The sequence below is a fragment of the Lontra canadensis genome, unplaced genomic scaffold, assembly GCF_010015895.1.
Source record: "Lontra canadensis isolate GAN:19392208 unplaced genomic scaffold, GSC_riverotter_1.0 scaffold66, whole genome shotgun sequence".
In the NCBI taxonomy this organism is placed as follows: Eukaryota; Metazoa; Chordata; class Mammalia; order Carnivora; family Mustelidae; genus Lontra; species Lontra canadensis.
This window is the reverse complement of record NW_022631060.1, coordinates 4,912,864-4,939,455: the sequence shown is the minus strand read 5'-3', so window position 1 is coordinate 4,939,455 and position 26,592 is coordinate 4,912,864. Positions and strand designations below refer to the sequence as shown.

Sequence of the window (26,592 nt, the reverse complement as noted above, 5' to 3'; positions counted from 1 at the left end):
TCCAGGCCTCGTGGATGTCACCTTTCTGGTCCAGAATCCAGCAGGAAATTCCCAGAAGGCCTTTATAAGTCATTCATGCCTCCATGCAGAGCCTTACTTCCCCGGTTAGGAATAAATGTAAATGAGGCTATAATCAGGAACATCTTCTTAACTCTTGAAAGTATTGCAGAATTTGCTGCTAAAGCGATAGCTACCCAAGAAAAAGTCTTAGGTTCTCTGGCCCAAGTTGTTCTTGATAAGAGGATGACCCTTGACTATCTTTCAGCTGAGTGAGGTGTCTGGGCTGAGGCCAACACTACCTGCTATACCTGGATGGAAACTTCTGGGGAAGTTGAAACTCAATTACATGAACCCAGTTGTACCTAATTATGTACCATGACATAATTACACTGAGCCAGCTGCTTGGCTTAGAAAGGTGACTCCTTCAAAGGGGTCTTTGACTCATCTGATTTGGATTGGTTTGGGTCCCGGACACCATAGCTCTGAAGTGTGCTCCGGTCACTGGGAATTATCCTGTCTATAATAACCAGAGTAATCTCCCTGGCATGTTGTATTATCTCAAAAGTTTTATTTGTTTTTAAAGGATTTTATTTATTTATTTGTCAGAGAGAGAGAGAGCACAAGCAGGGGGAGCGGCAGGCAGAGGGAGAAGCAGGCTCCCTGCTGAGTGAGGAACCCGATGCCAGACTCGATCCCAGGATCCCGGGATCATGACTCAAGTTGAAGATAGACGCTTAACCGAATGAACCACCCAGACGTCCCTCTCTCAAAAGTTTAAATGCATGTTGGCAGCTACTAACCACCAAGAAAATGATCTCTCGAAAACTGGAACATCAGAAAGGAATAAAGACTAAAAAATTGTAAACCTGAAGTCATGATTTGTGAATACCAGAGATTCGGTAAAAAACCTTGCAAAAACCATCCTGACTTGTGGCCTCTATGTCACCCAGAGGATCAGTACATGCTGGGACAAGTACAGAGCAGTCGCTGAGAGTGGCACCCATGCCTTAAAATTTGATCACATCCTCTCAGTTTGGGAGTCCAATCAAAAGGGCAGAATCGTTAAAAAAAGGAACAACAGGCCAGAATAGAGTCACTTGTGCCAAACCCCACACCAACGAACCAAGACTTAATACCTAACCGAATGGCAGTTTTAGCTTTTTCTGGGAGAGGCTGGAACCAATCAGTCTGGAATTTCCTGATCAACCCCAGTGAGGTCATCTGCTTGATAAAGCCCCCTCGACAATCTGTCCTTTCCTAAAGGAAGGTTACCTTCTTGAAATAATCCTGTCTTTTGTTTATGACTGCCGTATCCTTATCCTCTTCTGTCCACAAAAGCTTTCCATTCTGTGTAGATCCTCAGAGCTCCTTTCTACATTCTGGATGAGCTGTTGCCTGATGCATGAAATGTTGAATAAAGTCCATTAGACCTTCAAATTTACTCAAATTCTGGGCTTTTTAAAAAGATTTTTATTAATTTGAGAGAGATAGAGCGAGAGAGCACAAGAAGGGGGAGCAGCAGAGGGAGAGGGAGAAGCAGGCTCCCCACTGAGCAGGGAGCCTGATTCGGGGCTCGATCCTGGGACCTGGAGATCATGACCTGGGCCAAAGGCAGTCGCTTAACTGACTGAGCCACTCGGGTGCTCTCAAATTCTGCTTTTCAATAAAACTTGTACAAAATCTTGTTTCTTTATTAAGGTCTTCCATTTTGTTTTTCTGCCTCCTCCCTCAGAGTTCAGCAGTGACATATCATTTTTTTAAAGGTTTTATTTATTTATTTGACAGAGAGAGATCACAAGTAGGCAGAGAGCCAGGCAGAGAGAGAGAGGAGGAAGCAGGCTCCCTGCCGAGCAGAGCTACACACGAAGTTGACATAAATGTCTTCAAGGAGCCACGAGGCTAGATCAGCCTGTAATCAATCCATCACAAATGGTGAGGGCAGAATCACCCAGAGGCAGGCAGGGAAGGTCGGGGAATGCTGCTGCCTGGAGGCGGGGACTGTCATGGTGGATCTTAAGGCATGACAGCAGCCTGCTGCCTTTCAAATTACTGATCCGCTGGGGGCTGGGGTTGAGAACAACTCAGAAAGGAAACTCACATCAAAGATCGCTGAATGAGAGGTGAGATCTGTGGGAGGAACTGAGGCTTTGGTGCATCAGGGCTCATGCCTTGGGACAGCTTTCTGGAGGATTCTCCTTCAAGCTCTGTTCCAAAGTGTAAGCTGCTGAAAGACTTGACCTTGGCGAAATGACATATTGCAGTGGTTCCTGCCCAAACTGTGATATTCTTACTTTTTCCCCAGATTGTCCTTTTTTCTAGAGCTTTAGGGGTGGAGCCCTGATCTCATCGATTCTCTGGAAATTCCAGGGGAAGGGATCAGACAGGGAAGTTTGCTCAAGATTACTCAGTGAGGGGTGCCTGGGTGGCTCAGTGGGTTAAAGCCTCTGCCTTCGGCTCAGGTCATGATCCCAGCGTCCTGGGATCGAGCCCCGCATCGGGCTCTCTGCTCTGCGGAGAGCCTGCTTCCTCCTCTCTCTGCCTGCCTCCCTGCCTGCTTGTGATCTCTCTCTCTGTCAAACGAATAAATAAAATCTTAAAAAAAAAAAAGACTACTCAGTGAACCAGGATTTGAATCCTTCATGAATCCAATCTGAGTGACAGAGAAGGCCAAGGTCAGGGGTGCAGGCACCTGTCCAACATCTGGACTGGAAATGGATCTGAAGTCAGAGGGATACCAGGAATCACCTCCCTGTGAGATGTTTGGAGAACCAAGCAACATCCTGTTTCTGCAAGGTGGTATTGCCAGGAATGTGCGGGAGGGGTAAAGGTCTCCATCCAGTGCCTGAGTCCGGCTTCATCACAGATTCAACCAACTACTTACTAAGCATGTGCCACGTGCAAATCCCACATTTGCTAGTCGATAAGGTAAGTCATACAAACTAGGAGAAGAGAGTTTAATTGCATATACGGGCAAGACAGAGTAAATGCCAAAGGAGTGGAGCAGAGTGAGTTCGCAAGGACAAGCTGGGTGGGGCCGTCCCAGGGACAACCAGGGGCACAAATGTCAGCCACCCTAACCTTGCAAAGACACAATGTTTGGCACCTGGACAGGGTCTCTCTTGACTTTTTACACATTTGTGATGCCAGTTGGCTGCTGGTGGTCAGTTTCTTTCCAGGAACCAGAGCCCTGGTTTGTGGCTGGCTCTTTGGGATGGACTCGAAGAGTCTTGGCGGTCCTTGGCCTACCTCACCCCCATCAGCGTCAGGAACAGCCGTGGGGGTGTCTGGACACCCAAAGAGGTATTGTGAGCCAGCACCAGGCTTCTGGCAGCTTAGATGGTTTCTTTGAGGGGAGAAGCTCCTAGCTGCTGGAGAGAAATTTCTTCCCTCTTCTCTTCTTCATCCTTCTTGGAAAGACCTCTTTTGACTCTGTTGAAATGAAAAGGCAAATGGAAAAATAAGACAAAAAGGCAGAAAGGAGGTGGCAAGAAGCAGGTGGTGTGTGCACAGCCTTCAAGACCTGGATCTCTACTGTCCGCAAACCCCCAAGGATGGTAGAAGCCACAGCGGCCCTTCCCCTAGTTCTCATGGGGGCCCCTCAGGGAAAGACTGCAAGGTTAAAAGTTTTCCAATGAAGATCTGAGGCCAGACACACACCCAAGGTCTCTCAACTGGTGAATGGGGCACCAGGCTCACTGCACTTGCTGGGGCTGGGCCTGGCTCCCTTGCGGACCAAGGACACCCACAGAGACTGTGGGGGGACGGGGCACTGCCAAGGCCCTTCTCCCTCTGCCCCAGGTAGAGAATCAGTCAGGCAGGAGCAGAGAGGAAAGTCAGGGGCTGGGCCTCCCAAACGGTGTGAGGGCTGCCCCATGGGGCTTTCTGTCCTCTGAACAGGTGCAGTTTTGCCTTTTTCGATTGTATTCCTCTATCATTGAAATAATTTGGGTTGTGGTCCCTTTTATTTTATCCTGGAATTGTGCACCCTGAGAATGGTTTGTTCTACATAATTTTGTTAGTCTTCATTTGTTTCTCGTTTTCATCATTTACACCTCTCGTCAATTTCTCCGGTCTACTTTCGCTGGCTCTTGTTTGAGAACGTTTTCAATGTTCCAGATGTTTTTATCAGAGTTTTCATCCTGGATTGTAACTCTTTTATTTCTAACCTTTTAGTCCAATGGTTTAAGCCATTTTTGGGTATGATGATCTCTTCACATAATCCGAAAGAAACGTCTCTTTCTTCTCACTCTACTGTCCTCCATGTCTGTCTTTTCTGCACTTGAAGTCTTGTAGCCTTTCTGACTCTGTCTCCTGGGTCCGTTCAGCTTATTGGTTTTACCCGTTGTGTGCCTGCGGGGTGGGGGCTGAGGGACAGAAGTCTGTCCCGCCTGCCTCTGTCTCCTCAGCTCCCACCCATGGATTCCCCAACCCTTCCAAAGACAATTCCTAAAAACCCAAAGGCAGACATTCTCCAGATTCAACTGCTCCAATGGTTAGACTGGCTCAACGCCATTTTTAAAATTCATCATATGAGCAAAGATGACCAGAAGGCCTGTTGTGGGACCTGAAATCCATGGTCTTCTTTTTTAAAATTCTGGAATATAATACAATAAGCATTAAAAGTGTACTGGGGTCAGCCATGCAGCTGGTGTTCACCATGCGTGAGATGGTGGCAGGAGGTCCCAGTAGACCAATGGGTTGGGCTTTAGTCATGGTGGAGCATCAGACCTCCTGCTGAAAGGCTGCAACCCATCCCCCACCCCCTCACCTCTCTAAGTCCCCATTACCAGTGGAAGAAACTCCATGGAAGGTCACTAACTGGAGCCTCACAAATTTGCCCAGGCCCTGTGGCCTCTCCTCTGGGTCTTTCCACCATCTTGGCAGGCTTTAAGGAGCATTAACCTCTTTCCAGACCCATCCCTAGCTTCTGGGCCTTGAGAAGGGCTTCCCTGTGCCTGGGAAATGACCTAATTGAATTCTTTTTTTTTAAATTTTTTAATTTTTAAAATATTTTATTTATTTATTTGACAGAGAGAGATACAGCGAGAGAGGGAACACAAGCAGAGGGACTGGGAGAGGGAGAAGCAGGCTCCCCGCCGAGCAGAGAGCCCCATGCGGGGCTCGATCCCAGGACCCTGGGATCATGACCTGAGCCGAAGGCAGACGCTCAATGACTGAGCCACCCAGGTGCCCTGACCTAACTGAATTCTTATAATTGTTTTCATTGTGTGCCTCTCCCCCTTGGTTACCAAAGAAAGCCTGCTCAATATAGACAATTTGGAAATAATTTTCCTATTAAAACATTTTTCAAGTTGTATTTATTTAACTAATCTCTATCCAGTGCAGGACTCAAACTCAGGACCCCAAGATTGAGTCGCATGTTCTTCTGACTGAGCCAGCCAGGCACCCCTGGAGATAATTTTTAAAAATGTAAAGTAGCCAGGGGGTGCCTGGGTGGCTCAGTTGGTTAAGCGGTTGCCTTCGGATCAGGTTGTGATGCCAGGGTGCTGGCATCGAGTCCCACATCGGGCTCCCTGCTCAGCAGACAGCCTGCTTCTCTCTCTCCCTCTGCCTGCCTCTCTGCCTACTTGTGATCTCTCTGTCAGATAAATAAATAAAATCTTAAAAAAAAAAAAGTAAAGTAACCAGGAAAAAAATTGTCACTCATACCTTGAGGCAACAATTGTCACCATTTTAACGTATTTCTTTCTTGCGAGTCTCTATTCCTTTTTTTGAAGTTTATTTTAATTTTAATTATTTATTTATTTATTCATTTATTTACGTTATCTCCACACCCGATGTGGGGCTTGAACTCATGACCTCAAGATCAAGAGGTGCATGTTCCACAAACTAAGCCAGCCAGACGTCTCTTCATTTTTTTTTTTAAGACTTTATTTATTTATTTGACAGATGGAGATCACAAGTAGGCAGAGAGTCTGGCAGAGAGAGGAGGAAGCAGGCTCCCCACGAAGCAGAGAGCCCAATGTGGGGCTCGATCCCAGGACCCTGAGATCATGACCTGAGCCGAAGACAGAGGTTTTAACCCACTGAGCCACCCAGGCACCCTGAGTCTCTTATTTCTTGACATAATTAGGAAACATCATAATTAATTTTAATATTTAAAAATATAGTATAAACATTCCCCGGACCCTTAAAAAGTCTTCATCAGGAGCACCTGGGTGGCTCAGTGGGTAAAGCCTCTGCCTTCAGCTCAGGTCATGATCTCAGGGTCCTGGGATTGAGCCCTGCATCGGGCTCTCTGCTCAGTGGGGAGTCTCCTTCCCCCTCTCTCTCTGCCTGCCTCTCTGCCTGCTTGTGATCTCTGTCAAGTGGATAAATAAAATCTTTAAAAAAAAAGTCTTCTTCAACATAACTTTTTACTACTGCACGGTATATTATAATTGATTGAAATTGTTGGAGAGCTGGAAAGTTTACATTTTTTTCCGGGCATATTAAACATGGTGATGAATATCCTTGTTCAATATCCTTTGTCCACATTTCAGCTGATTTGCTTAGGGCAGAATCCTGCAAATGTTGTTGCTACTTAGAAGTATATGAAAATCTGCCATCTCATGATCAGTAATGCCAAAGAAACTTCCAGAAACTTTCAGGAGTTTCCTCCTTCCTGTCTATACATCTTCCTTGACTACTACTATGTTTTCAACGTTTTCTTTATTGGATATTTAAAAATGACCTCTTTCCCATTTTAATTTACATTTATTTGATTATGACTGACGTGAATAGCTTTCCTCTGTTTATTTTCTATCAGCATTTCCTCTTTTGTGAATGTTCTGTTCTCACAGAAGAGGATTTTTTGAGCAGGGTTAGTCCACTCTTCCTTTGCTGTGTTGCCCCAACAAACTGGGGCATAAGCCCAACTGGGTCACGGAGGCTGACCTGGCCCCACACCAGGCATACAGACCATTCTGGAAAAACAGTATCTGGTCTTGTGATTAATGAACGATGGGAACAATTTACATAGAAATTATTCATTAACAAATGGATTTTTGGCAGCCTGTGAAGTAAAAACAGAGGAAGTTCCCTTACATCTTTTCATAACCCAGGAACCAGTAGTAGAAGGTGTATTACCGCTAATCCCTCTCGTTTGCCGCCATTTTGGAGATGGGTAATGTGAACCTTGAAAAGAGACATTTTCTTCTCATCCTAATCCGTGACACCCCAGGCCTGGGACTAGCATTCACAATTATTTGATGAAATTAGAAATGGAGAAAAAGGAAATGGGCTAAGCAGTTCTTGAATCCTTATATTTCAGATATCGGAAATTCCGCTTGACTGACTCGACAGAGGCTGTTTCTTGCCTCCTGTTCCCCAACATCACCATTTCCTACGAAACCAAAACAAGTTGAGTTGTTTCTGTCTCTTATTTGGTTATGGGGGAATTGTCAAGAAGAACCCTGGACAGGTTATTAAAGAAGAACATGGACCAGAACCCTTGAGAATCATGCAGGAGCATATTAAATGTGTTATCTGATTATAAGCCCCTCAGGGGCTCTAAAAATCCTAACTACGGGTGCCTGGGTGGCTCAGTTGGTTAAGCGACTGCCTTCTGCTCAGGTCAGGATCCCAGAGTCCTGGGATGAAGTCCCGCATTGGGCTCCCAGCTCCATGGGGAGTCTGCTTCTCCTTGTGACCTTCTCCCATCTCAAGCTCTCTCTCTCTCAAATAAATAAATAAGTAAATAAATTAAAATCTTTAAAAAAAAAATCCTAACTGCAAGAGGTCCCATGGCTATTGGAACAGGTAATCATGAAGAACACTCATTCTTCACGGGGGTGATGTTGTCCCCAGGAGGCAAAAACTGGTTCTTGGTGGGGGGAGGAGGGACACAAAAAATCCGAGACATTAAATGGTTTGTGGCCTTCCAAAGGGCCACAGTACGTCAACAGATACACAGTGTATCTGTGGTATTACATTGTTATTGGGAGTGTGGGGATGTGATTAGGGGGAAAGAAATGTATATATAGAAAAGTCCCTGCAGTGGGGAGGGGAGGGGTGATAATGAGAAATGGTTGAGAAACTGTCCCAAAGCAACTGCTCGTCCAGCTCCAACCCAAGAGCAGGTTTTGTTCCCCAAGATGTGAGCCCATTCTATTTGCTAAAAAAGCATCATGCTATTTCCTCCTTAATAAATCACAGGTTTAGGGGTGCCTGGGTGGCTCAGACAGGGAAGCATCTGACTTCAGCTCAGGTCATGATCTCAGGACCTTGGGATTGAGCCTGTCAAGACCCCGTCAGGCTCTGTGTTCAATGGGGAGTCCGCTTTACCCTCTCCCTCTGCCCTTCCTGCTGCTCGTGCTCTCTCTCTTTCTCTCTCAAATAAATAAACACAATCTTAGCCAAAAAATCACTCACAACTTTAGATTTCTTATGCAAAAGTTTATATGAGATGCAAACAGGCTCTGAATGTGGCTAGTCTACCTTTTGGCCTTGTTATACTTGCTATAATCTCAAGGGGGCATCTAGAGGCATGTGAGGTTGGCGGAGTGGGGAGGTCAGGGGGATTGTCCTTTATCTGTTTATGACAATGACAACTTCATCAAGAATATATGAAAAAACTTTTCTTCCCTTCTCTTTCTGAACAATTGGATCTTAAAGCCATCATGTGGGGCAAAGCAAGGTAGGTGTCCACATAGAGGGCTGGCCCAGGATGGGGTTTTGGAGCCCAAGGGGGTATAGAGGGGTCTGTGGAGGAGAGGGATGGGTTACATGCTGGCGGATTGATGAGTTAGGCAACTAGGTTAAGGCTGAGGGAAGGCAGGTTTCTCCTTGTCAGAGAAGGGAGTTAAATATGAAAAGGGACCAAACTGGGATAAACCCGGTGGTGGGTGCTGCTGGATTGGAGTTGGAAGTAATGGTGTGACTCATGGTTTTCAGTACGATCTACAGATATAAAAAAAAGATGTACTGGTCTCTGTATCTATACGTATATTCATATATTCCCTACTTCTGCCCACTGAGAGGGCTTGAGAGCAGGAAAAAACCCATAATGATGAGTCTCTCATACGTGGATCTTGGATTTTTTTTTAAATTAAGATTTATTTGAGAGAGAGAGAGAAGGGTGGGGGAGGAGCAGAGGGAGAGAGAGAATCTCAAACAGACTCTCTGCTGAGCCCAATGGCGGGGGCCCATCTTACAACCCTGAGACCGTGACCTGAGCCAAAAATCAAGAGGCAGACGCTTAACCAACTGAACCACCCAGGCGCCCCAAGGACCTTGGCTTCTAAATACCAGTCTTTCTTAAAATGAACCAAGTCATCAGGGAAAGGGTTGCTGCCATGACAGCTACGGGGAAATGAGCTTAGACTATCCAGAAAACAAGGACATACTGAAAGAATTGTGAAAGAACACAGAAGTCAAAAAGTTGTACCAGCTGGTGGGATACAATGAGCAGGACTCGGGCTCACGCCTGTGATAACAGTGCCAGAGATGTCTAAGCTGCAACTGGTAACATTGGAAAACCCCAAAGCGGGGGGAAATCTACAGAACAACTGGTCTGGCATCTTCAAAAAGGTCAATGTCATGGTGAATTCATAGCTAGTCTGTGGCAGCTCCGTGTTCAACTTCAAAGACACCTGGAGCCAAGACACTGACCATCAACCACAGCAAGGATGAAATGGACTAGCCAGTAACTGATCAGGTGCTGTCAAAGTGGGACTCTCCCTCTGGAGGCCCCCTCTCCCAGCCCGTCTAGTATGGTTTGTTGAAAATTATGAACTTATGGTCTGCAGTTGGTTTACCTGGTTCTACAACCTGATTTTAGCTGTGACCAACGGGATACCGAGAAAACCCCTCAGTAGGTGTATGTGCCTAGGCTTCCCTGAGATTTCGGTATCTCCCTTTCATGCTGACAGCCTGTGACAGAGACCAGAGGGAAGACAGGACCCCCGGGTGGTACACCAGGATGCCCTGGGCCTTCCTGATGGTTGCCTGCATTTTTTTTCCCCTCTTAACTGTTTTGTATCCTTCATCTCCTGAAAGGCCTTTATAAGTGTGCTTTATGGCCTCACGCTTGTCCTTCCTAGTATAAAACCTTGTCTAACTGTTGGAGTCTAGAGAATCCGAGAACACCGGAGGACTTCATCCAGCTCAAACAAAATACAACGTCTAAATGCCTCTTCTGATTCCGAACCACATCCTCTTGCTCTATAGGATGTTGGGGGTGGGGCCAGGGATGGGGGTGGGGAAATCAAGCAGAACTTGATCGAGGCCAGAGGACTAAACGGAAATCATGTATCAATATTAGCTTTCTGACTGGGATGGCTCCACTGAGGTTGTGTAACAGAACATCCTTGTTGGAGAGAATTACACATTAGAGTATTTGGCGGAGGGGTCTCCACAACGTTCTCCCCCAGGGTTCAGACAAAGATGTTATTTTTAAGATTGCCGCAGACCTTGCTCAACACACAGACACAGACGCAAACGCCCTCAAACATACGTTAATTTAAAAAATAAACGATAAAACCATACAAAATCTCGAACAACTCTGCAGCATTTGTGAAGCTTCAGAGAACGCCCTGTTTTTGGATGTTGGTTAGTTTCCCCACGTGGTCAAGGTCTCCACATCCCCTGGGACGACCGGGCTCCTGTAGGACCAGCTAGGTCAGATCCGATCAGCAAATCATTGTGAGAAAGAATGGCTTGCTCCCAACTATTTTATTCTATTTTATTTTAAAGATTTTACTTACTGGGGTGCCTGGGTGGCTCAGTTGGGTTAAGCCACTGCCTCGGCTCAGGTCATGATCCCGGAGTCCCGGAATCGAGTCCCACATCGGGCTCCTAGCTCTGAGGGGAGTCTGCTTCTTCCTCTGACCTTCTCCCCTCTCTTGCTCTCTCTCTCTCTCAAGTAAATAAATAAAATCTTTTAAAAAAATAAAGATTTTACTTACTTATTTGACACAGAGAGAGAACACAGGGGGAGCAGCAGGCAGAGGGAGAAGCAGACTCCCAGCTGAGCAGGGAGCCTAGAGCCCAACTTGGGACTCGATCCCAGGACCCCAGGGTTAATGACCTCACCTGAAGGCAGATGCTTCACCAACTGAGCCACCCAGGTGCCCCTCAACAATTTAAAAAAATAAAATTATTTTTAGGGGCGCCTGGGTGGCTCAGTCCTTTTAAGCATCAGATTCTTGATTTCGGCTCAGGTCGTGATCTCAAGGTTGTGGGATCGAGCCCCATGTCTGGCTCCGTGCTCGGCATGGAGTCTGCTTGAGATTCTCTCTCTCCCTCCCTCTCCCCCTGCACTCTCTCTCTCAATAAATTAAATTAAATTAGTTTTAGTAAATGGTCTCCATCATGTAATTGGTTCACATCTGTAACAACATACAGTAGCTTTATAATAAATGTTCCTGGTAGGATCAAAGGGAGCTCTGTTACCCAAAACTCGAATTCTTTGGCATTACTGAGATTTTTCTAGAGCTAGGATTTCAATCCACCTCGCAGGTCCCTGGGGCAACGGCTCCGGCTGCCAGATCAAGCTGGACCCCGAAGCTACAGCCTCGGGCCCTGTTCCCTTCCCCCGTCCCATTCCCCACAGCCAAGGGTCTTCGGTGACCCCACTGTTGCTGGGAAACGCACCAAGTCCACCGCATTTTCAGAAAGATCCTCAAGGACAACACCTTACTCAGTGACCGCCCTGAGGAGATCCATGAGAGAAATTTCTTCCAGTGTTAATTGTTGAGGAAAGTTTCGCTTTCCCCAGAGAACTGGTAGCGCTTTTCCTCTCTGACAATATGACAAAAGTCATTAAGCGGGGGGGTCTCCCTTTCTGTTGTTCTGGGACAATCTGGAAGGCCACCCCGGGCAGCCACACAGGCCTGTCTTTGCTTCTGAATGTGGCACCTCTCCTCCCTACAAACTGTCATCCCCATGTCTCTGCCAGGCTTGACCTCAACTCATTTCCCTGTTTTGCCTGGTCTCCAATTTATTCTTCGTTCTGTGTCACCATTCACGGTTGGGTCTGTCCTTGATGAAATCCAAGCCTCTTAGACAAAGGTGGGTGGGCGAGGCTGGTCTTCCCAGCGTGGCTCCCACCTACCCACCATGACATTGGTACAGCAGCGGGAGGACCCTCATGGCCCCAGGTCATTTCACAGGAACCTGCAGCCTGTTTGGTCATCCCCACCCCCTCCCCACCATGCCCAGAGGCTCCTTACCTCCTCTCCATGGCCTCGATGGTCTCCAGCAGGGGCGCGTTGCGGGTCTCAGCCAAGAAGCAGACAGCCAGCCCAGCCAGGATCGAAGTGGCCCCAAAGCCCATGGGGGGCAGGATGGCACTGAACTCCCCAAGCGTGGTGATTAGGGGTGCAACCAGACCCCCAAAGCGGGCACTGACTGAGGCAAAGCCCATCCCCATCTGCCTAAAAAGTGCAGACTGGTCAGTGGCTGTGGCCCAGACTGCCTAGAGGGTCGGGCCCCAGGTGTCAGGGGGCAGATGGAAAGGAGGAGGGGTCCTACTTCAGCAAACTCAGCAGGTGCTGAGGCCTGGGGCTCCGGGGTCTCCCAGCTTGGGGCAGGTGCTGCTCTGCTCCCCTCACCCCATGGACCCACCTGATCTCTGTGGGGTACAGCTCTCCAGTGAACAGGTACAAACAGATGAACGAGCTGGCCAGGCAGCCTTTGCCTAGTGCTGCCTGGGCTGTGCGCAGGGTCTGCGTATCTGCAGAAAGGTGGACAGAGCTGGGGGTTAGGGGGAGCTCAGAGCCCCAAAGGCGTCAGGGAGGCAGAGGGGTAGCAGTGGGAGCAGGGGTGCTCGGGAGGGGATGGGATATGGGGAAGAGGCTGAGGCTGAGGCTCAGAGCCCCAAAAGGGAGGAGGGAGGCCAAGCAGCAGGCGTCAGGGATTGGAATCCGCACCACCTCATGTTGCCCCGGAGACCCCGGAATGCCCCACCCTGCCCTTCTCTCACTTCTGCCTCCTTTTCCCCTTTCCGAGGCAAGACAAACTTTGGAGTGAGGCCTGGGTTCAAACCCCAGCTCTGACCCAGCTGGGTGACCTTGGTCACTTGCATTTAACCTCTCTGGTGTCCTCAACCATAGAACGAGGAAAATACCAGCACCTGCTTCGCCGGGTTGTCATACGTTTCCATGACGTCAGGAGTGCAAAGGGCTCAGCGCTCACTCAGTGTTTGCTCTTACCATTATTAACTTGTCCTGCTATTGGTTATGAACAGTAAAACCCCCACGGCCCGCCCAACCTCCAAGCAACGTTCAAGGAAATTATGGTACGTCCTCCGGCTGCACACTGGGTCCAGGAGGGGAGACTTAAAAGATACCCACACCTGGGCCCTACCCCCTCTCCATGACATTAAAGCCTCTTGGGGAGATCCTCAAGTTTGGGTATTTCTTTCAAGGTCCCTCGGAGATTCTACCGATCTGGATGAATTGTCATAAGTAATACAACACTGGGGGCATGGGACATTTGTATGAACAGGAACAAGCATCTCGGGGCGCCTGGGTGGCACAGGCCATTAAACATCCAACTCTCGGTCTCAACTCAGGTGTTGACCTCAGGGTCATGAGTTCAAGTCCCACGCTGGACTCCACACTGGGCATGGAGTCTACTTAAAAAAAATAATAATAAATAGGGGATTCTGGGTGGCTCGGGTGAGCGACTGACTTCAGCTCAGGTCATGATCTCGGGGTCCTGGGGTCAACCCTCCCTCTCTGCTCCTCCCACCATGTTCTGGCACTCTCTCTAAACTGAATGAAAAAAAGCTTTAAAAATAATAATAACAATAAATAAATAAAATGAAAAAGCACATTTATGTAATATAGTGAAATAGGATATATTATATATATAAATAAGATATACACATATGTAAATATAATCATATGTATACACACATATAATATTATCTCAATTATGTCAAATACAAAATCTACAAAAAGAAGAAAAGATTGGAAGAAAATATGTCAAAATACCAATAGTAGTAATGTACCATTCCACTGGGAAATAATAAGACACTGAGAAATCAGACAAGTTGCCCAAGGCCATGAGCCCTTGGCTTCCCACAAGCTCTAGGACTCTTGACACTCAACCCCGGCTTCTTGTTGGAATCACTGGACTGTTTATTAGGTACCTACAGTTGGGTCCCATTCCTTGACACTGGAACCACTGGGCACTGGGAATTTCAAAGGTCATCAACCTGATCTCCCTGACAAGATGGTAAATGCCTTGGGGGCAAAGACTCGTGTCTCTGCCAATTCTCCACCATGACCCTGATACTGAGTCCTGAGTGCTTAGTAAAAACTCTGCTAATAGATAGTCACTTCCTTTCCAGATCCTGAAGAACATCCCTCAGTCCTGTTCCCTTGTTGTAGTCAAGGCCCACCAGACCCCAGAGACTCCCGGGCGGTCACAGCAAGAGCAGATGGCTCACCTTCAGGCACAAACATGTTCACGATCACCATGAGCCCAGCCAGGATGAGGAAGGAGGCCACGGTGGCCCGGCGGCCCACATAAATCATGGTGGTGGTGGCCACCAGCATGGCCGGGATGTCTATGACCCCAAACAGGACCTGCACCAGGTATACACTGAGTCCAAACTTCTGCAAGTCCATGGCCAGCCCGTAGTAAGCCATGGAGTTGGAGAACCTGGAAGAGGCAGCAGAATGGTCCTGCTTCAGCCCAAGGTCCACAGTTCTGGACCCAGGGGATGGCACACAGGATGAATGACATAGGACTCCATTTTCAGGGAGTGAAAATCCCCTGAATTTAACATACCCCTCCCCTTCCCCTCACCAAATCCAAGTCTCTGACTTGGGTTTTAGAGCCCAGGCTACCCTCCCTCCATGTCCCTGCTTAAGCACCTGCTCCAGCACCTGCTCCCCGAGTCCAAGTGTGGGCTCCAGAGTGTGAGTGTTTTTCCCTATCTGCACTGCTCCAGCCCCTCCTCCTCCCTTCAGTGGCTGATCTGAGCTTCACATCTAAGAGCTGGAAGGAGAAAACGAGAGCCTTCCAACCAGGCAAAGACCCCGTCGGACCCTCACAGCTTCTCCCGACGTTTACTGAGAAGTCTGCACCTGTAGATGGCTGCTTCTGCCAAGGCAGTGTTTACAGTCAATCTGACGGCAAAGGTCTGGAATTCCCACACTTCTGGGGGAGGGGGGGGCTCTAGAGAAATTTAAAATGTCCCTGTGGCAGTGTCTCAAAGAGGTATTTGTACATCCATGTTCATAGCAGCATTGTTCACAAGAGCGGAAAGGTGGAAGCAAGCCCAAGTGTCCATCAACTGATGGGTAGATAAACAGCACGTGGGGAATGCGGGCAATTACTCAGCCTTCGGAAGCAGGAAGCAGGCGCTAAACTGCACGGTGATCAACCATCGCGATGCCAAACTTCGTTACGTGTCATTGAGCCTACTTAACAATAAAAGCACGGGACAGGCCCTCATGCACCTGGTGGGTCGGCCTGGCTACGTTTCCCTGCAACACCTCATGCCGACACAAGCTCTGGGACATCTGGGGGCAGGGGGAGGTGGAAAAATGGAATTTGGCAGGGGGCCCTCTGCAAGCAGGGCCCCGGCCTCTGCCCCCTTAGTGCTTACTGAGAAATGCCTCCCATCCTCCCACCTACCCCCAGCTACGTGAGTCGGGGAGATGGAGAAGAAAAGACCCTTCTAGAAAGCTGATACAGTAATTCTTGTTGACTCTAGGCAGGTCTGGGTTCATGTAACATGCAACGATATTTACAGATATGGTTGCGTTATTAGGAGCAAGTAGAAGATATGTGTGGTACTGACCCATTTTTGTAAGAATACATGTGGCGTCTTCTGTGTACAAAGGTCTGGAAGAATATGGACTCGTGCTTGGCAGGGCTTGCTGCTTGGGGGCGGGGCAAGCAGAGTGGGAGGAGGAGCATTCAATTTTCTTCCGTACAGTGATAACAGGTACAAGTCTTGAGTTTACCAAGATACTGTTCTATACGTGAATGCTTCTAATCTCCACAACCACCCTATGTGGTAGGTACTATTATGATATCAGTGTTACAGGTGGGGAAACTGAGGCACAGAGAGGTTAAGGAACTCGGCCAAGATGACACAGACAGAGCTGTGGCAGATAAGTGGCAGAGCTGAGATTCAAATCCAAGCAGTCGGGTTCCAGAGTCCTGCCTTTTGTTTTGTCTTGTTTTTAATTTTTATTTTGTTTTTAATTTTTTAAAGATTTTATTTATTTATTTGACAGAGAGAGACAGAGAGCACAAGTAGGCAGAGCGGCAGGCAGAGGGAGGGGGAGAAGCAGACTCTCTGCTGAGCAGGGAGCCCGACGCAGGGCTCAATCCCAGGACCTTGGGCTGATGACCTGAGGCGAAGGCAGAGGCTCAACCCACTGAGCCACCCAGGCGCCCCTGTTTTGTCTTGTTTTTTAAATTGAACTACACTTGAGTCCTGCCTCACAACCAATACATGACCCTGTCTCTATGTTTCTGGGTTGTTTGAAAAAACAAATTTTTTCCCAATGAGTATGCAGTGGTTTTATAATTTAGGAATCAAAAAACAACCAACCAGTAGAGAAAAAGAAATCCACGTTACGGGAGGCATTTACAACAGGAGCTTGTGAAAGCCTACCAGTTCCCCAAAATTCTTCTTCCTCCTCCCAAATCTCCCCACCTGCCTGCAGAAACTCCATCCGGCTGACCCAGCCCCTAGCTGCCGAATTCCTTCCTTCAAACAGAAACGGGCCTTAGCTTATTCTCTCCAGAAGGATCCAAGAGGGGACTTTCAACCCTGGAATTTTTCATTCATGATGATTCTTCCCGGTGGGAGGAGGAGAGCGAAGCAGGGGGCGGGTCCCAACTTGGGTTCTGAGGAGCCCTCTGGCTGCCCAGGCAGAAGCCCTCCAAAGGTCCAGAGTGGTGGACAATCCCGTTTCCAGCGCATAGGTGACACAGCTCCAAACTTAAATCAGAGACGCTACCTGAGCACTTAACTCGGCCAGGTGTGGGGGTTACATGTCTAAACATTTAGTTTTCAAAAGGACCTTAGTGGTAGGCATCTAAGCCGGAAACTGTGGCACCAGGAGGCTGGCTGCCTTGCTCAAGGTCACCCAGGTCATCTGGTCATCTACCACAGCCTGGCCGGTAACCACAGAACAAGAATGCTGGTTGTCCTCCTGAGAACAGATGACTTGTAGCCTGTGTTCCCTACTTCGCAAATATCAACCCTTACTATTTACATACCTAGGACATCCTGGTCCTTAAAACGCCCTCTACCCCCTTTCTAAATCCATTCCTCATCTTAGGATTTGCCAGCTCCAGTCTGTGCTAATGGGAACAAGTTGCCCTTGTAGTTTGATCTGTTTTACACTTCCTGTTTATCTAGATGGCCTCTCTGAGTCCTTCCTGGTCCCCTGGCAAACTCCACAGCCGTTTTTGTAAAACCCACTTAGATGCCATCTCCTGCATGATGTACTCGGCAGCTCCAGTCAGGAGAACTGCTGTAAGGACACCTGTCATACCTCATAGACATTATTGTCTCCCTGTCTGTCCCTTTCTGACCCACAGGTGTTTCTCCAGAGTTGGACACTTCCCAAAATCTCCTGGAGAGCCCCAAGGGCCTATCAGGAGGGGACAAAGTGCATTTTGGAAAAGCTGCATGGGTGATTCCAATGGGCGCCCCCACCCCCACCAAGGTGAGACCCACTGTCCAGATGTGGGATCCCCAGGTCAGCACAAATGTCTCATCTATGACCGCATCTTAGTGCTGAGCAGAGGGCGAGAGTACCGTAGAGAAAGGGTAGGGAACAAGATCGAATTCACGAGGCTCACCTGCTCATTGCATTAAGAGTATTTGAGAACAGAGTTTGGAAGTGGGGATAAGAGGCTTAGCCCTGCCTCAGGTCAAAGACGTGGGCTCAAGCACATCACCTACCAGACCACCATGAGACAGCAAGTGACCTTCCGGATGGCCGGGGTTCGAAAGAGGTCTAAGACCGAGTTGGAGGTGCGCACACTTGCGATCTCACTCTGGAGGTGGGAGTTCACCACCTGGACAAGGTAAGTTTGATCAGCAAAAGGAAAAGATCTGGGACCCTGTTTTCCTGCGAGGAGTCCCTTCATCTGGGGAGAGGAAGGTCAAGGCTTCGGTCCCCGGCAAGATGGCTGGTTCTAGTCTTTGCATCCTGGGACTGATGGCTCTCAACAGATTGTTTCCAGAGCTTCGGGATGAAGCAGAGGCTCCAGGGTGAGTCCCAGGGCTCCTGAGCTGCCTGCTGATTAGGCTGAAATCGCCACCTGTGGTTCTCGAGGGACCCTTTTCCCTCACTCCCAGTAGAGACTCTGAGATAGGCCTGGGCCGTGGTTAGGGGCCGGGGTTCTAAGCAGTTCTGCCGTTTCCCACTGTGTGTTCTTAGGCAAATGACGCGGCCCATTCAAACTTGGCCTCCTCAGCCACAAAAGTGACACATTAAATGAGATTATGGACATAAAGCCCTCAGCAGAGTGACTAGCACGGGGCTCGAGAAAACCTACTTACTCATAATAAATGGTGATGATCTTACAAGTGGTAATTCTCTGATGCTGGTGTTTATCGTAAAGGGTACCTTTATTATTGATTCTTTGATAATTTCCTTTTATGGCTTCTACTTCAATATTTTCACTTTATTATTTTATTAAATTTCGGCAATTCCATGGGAATGGGGTTATTTCCCCATGGCAGAGATGGATGGACCGATGAACAAAGCAGTTAAATGATTTCTCGCAGACTGCCCAGCCCTTCGATGGTTATGCCTTCTAGCTTCCCCAGAAGTCTCTCTCTCCTCAGTCCCAGCCTCTCCACCTGGATGGTGGGCGCGTCCCGGCAAGCTACTGAGTCTTGGCACATCTTGAGGCCACCAGCCAGATTAGAAACGGTCCCTCCCCTTTCTTCCAGCCACGCCACCTACCTCTTTGGTCAGCCTCTCCCCTTCCTGTGTTCTCCCATTCATGACGGCCACCTTCCGCAGGTTCTCCACGGCTAACTGCGACCTGCCGTGCAGCAGGAGCCAGCGGGATGACTCTGGCAGCCACCTGGGGCCAAGAGAAGGATGAAGGACGGCAGGGGTGAGTAGAGCTCCTTCCATTCTCCAAACGCAAATACACCTTCGTTTCCTTCCCAGCCGCCTCCAGACTCGGGAAGACTGGGGGGGACACACCAGCTTCCCTTTCCCAAAGCACAGCGGACAGGGACCCACTGAAAAGCACTTAAAAACAGTCACAGATTCAGTTTTGAATCTGGTTCTGACCCTGCCGTGTGTCTTGAATAAGTCATGGCCCTCTCTGGGCTGTGTCTCAGTTCCCCTCCTGTTGTGAGTTGCAAAGGAACTGACGAGCAAAGCAAAACCACTCGAGCATTCTGGAGCCCTACATCAATGGAAGGGATTTTATCAGAGCTTCCTGACAGCCGTGGGCAATGCCCGTGAGCCCGTGGTCCCCACAAACATCCACCCCCTTTCAAGTCCCCACCACACCCGGCAAGTCCCAGTCACTACACAGTCCCAGATTGTCACGAGGGGGGGCTCCGTCACACAGGTGCACCCTCCCACCCCCCTCCTTGTCGGGACGTACCAAGAATAGAGGAAGAAGATGAGGAATGGAACAGAGACAGCAAACTGCAGCCACCGCCAGGGGCGGATCAGGTATGCCACTCCAGCCAGGATGAGCTGACCCAGGGTAAAGGAGTACCCCAGCAAGACACCCGCCACGGTCCGGCCCCGGGTGGGTATCCACTCCACGACTGCAGAGGGAATCAGGGCAGGATCAGTAGCACCCACAGCCCCCAAGGTTGTCTAATGCACCTGTGCCCTCATAGCGACTCTGTGGCCACTTGAAATTTTTCCAGAGCTCTACTGAGACACAGGTGCACCAAAGAACTAAATATAACCAGTAAGGGACACCTGGGTGGCTCAGTCGGTTAAGCATCTGCTTTCAGCTCGGGTGGTGATCCCAGCGTCCTGGGATGGAGCCCTGCATCTGCTCCTTGCTCAGCGGGGAGCCTGCTTCTGCCTCTGCCTGCTGTTCCCTTTTCTTGTGTTCTCTCTCTCTGACAAATAAATTTTTAAAAAATCTTTTTAAAAAATGAAAAAATACATATAACCAATTAAACCACAAGAATGTTAGAAAAAATCATGGCAATTTTTTTTTCAATCTTAGAGTCAGGAAAATCTTTTCTAAGAATGCCAGAAAACCCAGAAAAAAACCAGAAGCAATGAAAGGGAAGATCAACAAACTTGACTTTATAAAAATAAGAGTGTCTGCATATAAAAACAAACACCTTGACTGGCTTTAACAAAAACAAACAAGCACCATAAATCAAGTCATAATGTCAGCAAAAACATGTAAACAAAAAATTTGCAACTCAAATTATAGATAAAAGGTAAATTTCCTTAATATGGGAAGGGCTCTTACATATCGATAGGAAAACCACCAAAAGGCAAAAAAAGAAAAGAAAAAAACCAAAAAACAAAAAAAGAAAAAGCCCACAAAAAAACAGGCAAAAGATATAAATGTTTGGTAGGAAAGGAAATATTATGACTCTTAATTATATGATTTTTTTGTAAATAGCAGAACTTGGAAACAACCTAGCTGTCCATGCATGGGGCACTGGTTAAGAAATCACACATGCCCTTACAAGGCAACTGTAGCACATTAATGAGGACACTTCCCCTTCCCAGGAGCAGCCAGCTCCTGCATCCTTTCCGGTCCATCACCAAAGCCTGTTGCTTCTACCAACAGAATCCCGTTGAGCCCTTCCTGCTAGCACCCTCCTGGGGGAGTAGCTAGCCACTCCCCCAACACCCCAACCCCACCCCACCCCACCCCTGCAGCCAAGCCACTCTGCTGCTGGCTGGCGGGGAGGCATGAGGCTTGGAACTGGCCTCCGTGGTGGCAAGCACTCAGTCAGATCCGGTCAGGCCTCTCCTCGGCTTGGGATCCTCCAGGGGCTCTTGCCTTTCAGAGTCAAAGCCAAAGTCTGTAAGTGGTCACAGGCCCTAAGGACCTGCACCCCCAGCTCTCTGACCTCATCTGTCACCACTCCACTCCCTGCTTCGCACCCTCTCGCCACAAGAACCGCCTCCTCCTCAGGATGCCTGGGTGGCTCAGTTAGTTAAGTGCCTGCCTTCAGCTCAGGTCATGATCCGGGTGTCCTGGGATCGAGTCCCAAATCTGGCTCCTTCTCTCAGCGAGGAGCCTGCTTCTCCCTCCACCTGCTGGTCCCCTGTTTATGCTCGCTCTCTCTCTGACAAATAAATAAATAAATTCTTAAAAAAAAAAAAAAAAGAACCCCCTCACCTTGAGCTCACACTAGAAACACACAACCCTCAGGGCCTTTGCCTGGAATGTTCCTCTCCCAGATAGCCGCGGGGCACACTCCCTCCCTCCTGCAAGCTCTGCCCAGTGACCCCTCTCAGTGAGGACTTCCCCTGGCCGCTCTACCATCCCCCCAGCTCCCTGCTCGCTCATTCCCTTTCTGGGCTTTAGTTTCCTCTGCAGCATGTGTGCCCTTCGCACATACTGTATAAGCCGCTTGTTCGTGTGGCTGTCTCTCTTCCTGCACAAAACAGAGGCTCCGTGGGACCAGAAATCTGCTTTGTACCTTGTTCCATCTCTGGTGCTCAGAACCGCATCTGGTATGTATGTAGTGGTAGTACAAGGTGTGTGTGTGTGTGTGTGTGTGTGTGTGTGTGTGCGTGCATGCGCAGGGATATGTGTATATGGGTGTGTGCACAGGTAGGAGAGTCTGTGTGTTTGTAGGGGGTGTGTCTCACAGACGCAATTCTAGCACGACACGGACCGTGCATGTCTGATCCCACCTTCCGATCCCACCAGCTGTGGCTGGATGCCCGCCCTGGAGGCTGAGGCGAGTGGGCTGGGATTTGTCAGGATCACGCGTGAGATCAACAACCCTCAGGGTCCTGATTCAGAGAGGGGGACGTCAGGTGTGCGAGCCTGGCGCGGCCTGGTTCTCCAGCCCTAAGATTTCCCCCCATCCCTGAGATGAAGGACCCATCCCGTCTTCGGAAGCAGCGTCTGGATCCCTCAGACCCTCCCTGGGCCTGGTAGTGTCCCAGGTGCCAACTAAGCCCTTCGCACAAGTCGGTGGCCGGCCTGTGTGCACCATGGGCTTTCTACTGCCTGACGGCGCTCCGTGCCGGAGCGACCAACAGCTGCGGGAAACCAGCCTGGAGTGAGGACTGACCCTGTCACTTTGGGTGTGGGGGACATTCCCATCTGGCTCCCAAGGGGCCAGGTCTCCACCATGGGGCTAAGGAGCCTGGGTGAGCCCTGCCCTTTTTGGAGCCACAGCATCTTAGGACAGCCTGGAGCCTTGGGGACCACTGCGTCTCAGCTCCCTTGTTGACCCCACACTGAGCCTGGCATACAGTAGGTGCTTACTAAGTGGTTCCTGGGGACTAGAGCACACAGGAAACAACCCAAGCCTCTCAGCATATGGAGGAACACATTGCTCCCAGGGTCCGCGGCTCACGGCCAGTGGGGAGAGCCCAGATCGCCCCAGGGCGGGCGGGGGGCGAGTGTTTCTGAGTGGAAGTCACTGGACGTGCATCCCAACACAACAGAAAAGACATCCACGGATCAGGCGCGACCCCCACTTCCGCAAGCCGGCCGCCCCGCCAGGGCCCTCCTTGGCTGGACTCACCCAGAGAGAGGGAGTTGAGGATGATTCCAGAGAAGGTCATGCCCATCAGGAACCGGAAGACGCAGTAGGCACCGAAGGAGCCGAAGTAGGCGGTGGCGGCCCCGGAAACTGCCAGCTGCAGGTACGACCAGACCAGGGGGCCCTTGCGGCCCAGCCTGAGCCGGGCGCCGGGCTGGGGTTAGCTTCCGGGGACAGCAGCCGCATCCCTCGTGGGGGCTGCAGGGGGAGGGAGAGAGGAAGCGGCTCCCCCAGGCCAGTCCCTCCAACAGAGTCAGGGGCACCTGCTGGGACGCAGGCGCTCGTGGCCGGCCGAGGGTCAGGGAGGGAAAACCGGACACGAAGACTTGTCTTTTGTCTTTTGTTCCTTCAATCAAGGAGTGTATCTGCCCCTCCCCCAACCCAGCTCTTAATCTTTGGGGCTTGTGGTCAGAAGGTCCCCTGAGTGAGCTCCCGGCTGGACGGAGGCCTCACACCAGGACTCAGGGGCCAGTGGGAGCAGGACCCCAGCGTCGAGTCCTCATTTGAGCTGGTCATGCTGGGGAGGTCCAGGTCGGGCGGGGGCTTGTCACAGCACAAATGGGTCGAAGGTCAGGGTTCAGGATAGCAGGGTTATCCTGGTCCGGCCTTGGCCCTGCCCCATGTGTGAGTGAGGGTCCGGGGCCAGAGCCCTGGCGCGGCTGGGAGGGCAGCAGGCCTGGAAGGGGGCTGCACGCTGCTCACCCCCTGACCCATTCGCTCGTTCACGCGTTCATTCTCTGACGCAAACATGCCTCAATCACCTCTAGGTAACTAACCGTCCTGCACTGGAGGCTGGTGACAAACACGACACCGTGGGTAAGAGACAAGCTCGTCCACAGGAAGGGCGGGCTGTGCCGTGACCTAGTACGGCCACGGTCATGGCGGAGCTGCCCACGAGGGGCCTAAAGCACGCAGGCTGGGGGGAGGAGCAGTCTGCCTTCCAGGGTGCGGAGCGGCAGTGGGGGGGTGGGGGGTGGGTAGGGGAACCCCTGGAACTCACGAGGAGAGGAGAGGGGGAGGGGTGGATGAGCTGGAAGGCGGAGGAAAGAGGACAGGAGGTGCAGAACAGACTCCATTAGAGCCGGGTTGGATTTCCTGGGGTCCCTCTAGAAGGGCTGCCGGCTACCCTCAGGGGCCATTCTGCTTAGTTCTGGTCATCCATACCATAGAATTTCAGCAGGGACAGTAGGGAGGACCAGAAAGTTCTTTCTAAAGGACCATGCAGAGGCCTCGAGGGGAAGTAAAAGCCAGATCCAGAAGCACCCGTGGGGTGCTCCAGCATTGGCATGACAAAGGTGGGACAGAGCATAGGTACCTGGTGGCATGGATGACATAAAATCATAAAATATTGGGGCGTCTGGGTGGCTCAGTCATTAAGCGCCTGCCTTCGGCTCAGGTCATGATCCTGGGGTCCCCGGATGGAGCCCCACATGGGGCTCCCTGCTTGGCGGGAAGCCTGCTTCTCCTCTCCTGCTTCCCCTACTTGGGTTCCCTCTCTCTGTGTCAATTAAATAAATAAAAACTTTTAAAGAATCATAAACTATATCTGGAAAGAGACACAGAAACCCGGCTGCCCTCTAGAAATCAGTGGACGGTGGGACAGCAGCGGGAAGGAACGCTTCCCTGCACTCTCCCACACCTTCTAGAACGGTGAACCATGCAAATGCGTCCTCTCTCTACCCATCAGCGTCAACAAAGGAAAATGAATGAAGAGGCTCAGGTGGCTGGGACCCTCCCCGCCAAGGCTCACCTGTCCGCGAGGATGCCAAATACGGCGGCGCCCACCAGCACCCCGGCCATGTAGATGGACTGAGCTAGGTCGCGGAGGGGGCGGGCCTCACACACCAGATCCCACTGCAGGGGAGAGAGGGAGAGGGGCGCTCCAGCCTCGGCCTCGGGCAGCAGCCCCTGACCCGTCCACCGCGCTGGCTCCCCCGCGGACCTCGGTCACGATGGTGGCTGGGAATGTGCTGAGGTCATAGACCCAGCCGTCCTTGCAGCCCTCCGTGGCTGCCCCGTGGACAGAGGTGTTGGGGCTCAGGAGGGCCCACTGAGGCTCTGTGAAGCGCCGGCATGGTTCGGGGGCCCCGAGCTGGTCCAGGGGTACGGTGGCCCTCAGCCAGGCCCCCGAGTGGTTGGTGGCGGCCATGGTGTCGTTGGCAGAGCCCCGGCAGTGGTGGCCGGGCACAGCGGCCGTAAAATTCTGCAGGAAGTTGTGACACGCCAGCAGGCTGCAGGGCAGGAGCAGCAGGGCAGTATAGACCAGCTGGAACCGCCCCACACCACCCAGGCTGTCCAGCAGGTCGGTGAAGGCCATGGCCACGGGCTATGGCCCAGCCTGCTGCGGCCTTATGTAAAGGACGGGCCCCCTGGGAGGTGGAGGAATAGGTCCGGGGTCAGGACCATATGCCCTGCGCCTGGCAGGTCAGAGGGGTCCGGTTACACCTCATGGGAGGCCCCAGGCCTGCAGGGCTCCCCCTCCCTCCAGGGCCTTGGTCCTCACTTCTCTCCATCTCCGCTCCCAGCTAGAAAACCAGGGGTCCCAGAGCGCTGCCTTGCAGCCCACCACCGCCGGGATCCACAGGCCTAGCCGCCCGGCCCCTGCCGGCCCCGCCGCGGGACCCCAGCAGTCACTGCTGCCCATCACCACCCTCCCCTCTCTCCTGGGGAGAGAGGCACCGAGAGGCACCCTCCAGAGCCCGATCCAGACAGTGTAGGGGACCCAGTCCCTGGGCCCCAGCGCCCAAGAAGAGGCTGCAGAGGATAAACAGGGGCGGGGCAGGATGGGAATGCTGGGGCAGGGGCGCTAAGAGGCAGCCCGGGTCTCCCTGCCTCTGTTGCAGGAACTCAGCCTCAGAGTGGGGTGTGTGGGCGGGTAAGGCCACCAGACCATCCAGACCATTACCTCAACCCGCTCTCAAACAAAACCCCAACACAGAGAACTATGAGGGGTGGGGGGGCATGAGACTGTCCTCCCAACCCCACACCTGGCCCCCTCACCAGCCCAGACTCCCAGCAAGTGACAGGCACCCCCGCCCCCTGCTACTGACAGGACGCCAAGGCCCAGGACCAGCTCTAAGACTCCTGGGGGCCAAATGCCGGCTTGGGACAGGGGTCCAGGCCTTGAACCAGCCTATGGCAAGCAGTGCCCAGAACGTCTGCCACTCGGGGCTCTATCTGGGCCTCCCCCAGCTGCTGAGGGCAGCCCCCATCCCCACCCCAGGCTCCGTCAGCCTCTGCACTGCAGACGACGTCCTCGTTTGTGGCTTACCCCCATCCCCCCCACACCACTGTCCTCTCTTCTACCCTCACCGCAAGCCACTCTTATCTCTGGTAAGGAAAGCTGCGACCCAGAGGGGCTGAGCAGCTTACATAAGCTGCAGGTGTCCGGATGAAGGAGGCCCTTCTGTTCTGGAAGCTTCCTGGGGGGTCAGGTTTGTGCTCAGTGGGAGTTCGGGTTGCAGCCGGAAACTTCCAGGCGGAGCATACATGGAGGGTAGGGGTCAGGCCTCTGGGGCTTTGAGGAGGGCGAAGGGGACTAGCACAGGTGGTCAAGGGGACCTCCCCAGTATGGTCTTGCCCCTGCAGCTGGGAGCCCCATCCTCCCCAGCTTCCTAGGTACCTGGGACTCCAGCAGGGGTGAGAGGCCCCAGGAGGAGCCGCAGCGCAGGGGCGGTGGGAGGCCCCGGGCTGTCCCTCCAGCTCCAGGCTTGCTGGTGCCTTCCTGGGCAGCAGCTTGGGGCAGAAATACACTCTGGACACAGGCGTGGGGCCTTTTCCTTTATTGTTTGGGGTTTCTCGGCATGGAAATGTGAGATTCCCACCCCACCCCATACCCAGGTGCCTCTGGCACCCCCATTACTGGTACACCAGTCCCTGAAGAGTCCCCGTTAAAGTCACCAATATAAAAAAGGAAGGAGCGG

At 51.1% G+C, this 26,592-nt stretch overlaps 1 protein-coding gene across 1 annotated transcript; it reads right to left on the bottom strand.

Annotated features, from left to right (window-relative positions):
- Window positions 1-2,870: 2,870 nt before the first annotated feature.
- On the bottom strand, window positions 2,871-25,007 carry LOC116880391 (solute carrier family 22 member 20). The gene is made up of 10 exons (XM_032879441.1): window positions 24,612-25,007; window positions 24,420-24,523; window positions 22,652-22,806; window positions 19,561-19,729; window positions 18,900-19,023; window positions 17,888-18,003; window positions 14,399-14,613; window positions 12,568-12,676; window positions 12,174-12,377; window positions 2,871-3,429 (listed from the first exon to the last, which is right to left on the bottom strand). Exons 1-10 carry the CDS (start codon window positions 24,984-24,986, stop codon window positions 3,333-3,335), a joined length of 1,668 nt encoding a protein of 555 aa, XP_032735332.1. The 5' UTR covers window positions 24,987-25,007; the 3' UTR covers window positions 2,871-3,332.
- Window positions 25,008-26,592: the final 1,585 nt, after the last annotated feature.

Excerpts from the sequence above, each read along its gene's own strand:
- LOC116880391 (XM_032879441.1), bottom strand. The coding sequence starts at position 24,986 with ATGGCCTTCACCGACCTGCTGGACAGCCTGGGTGGTGTGGGGCGGTTC. Across the intron at positions 18,004-18,899 it reads GGGAGAGGCTGACCAAAGAG|GTGGTGAACTCCCACCTCCA; the intron begins GTAGGTGGCGTG and ends TACCTTGTCCAG. Across the intron at positions 12,677-14,398 it reads GAACATGTTTGTGCCTGAAG|ATACGCAGACCCTGCGCACA; the intron begins GTGAGCCATCTG and ends ACCTTTCTGCAG.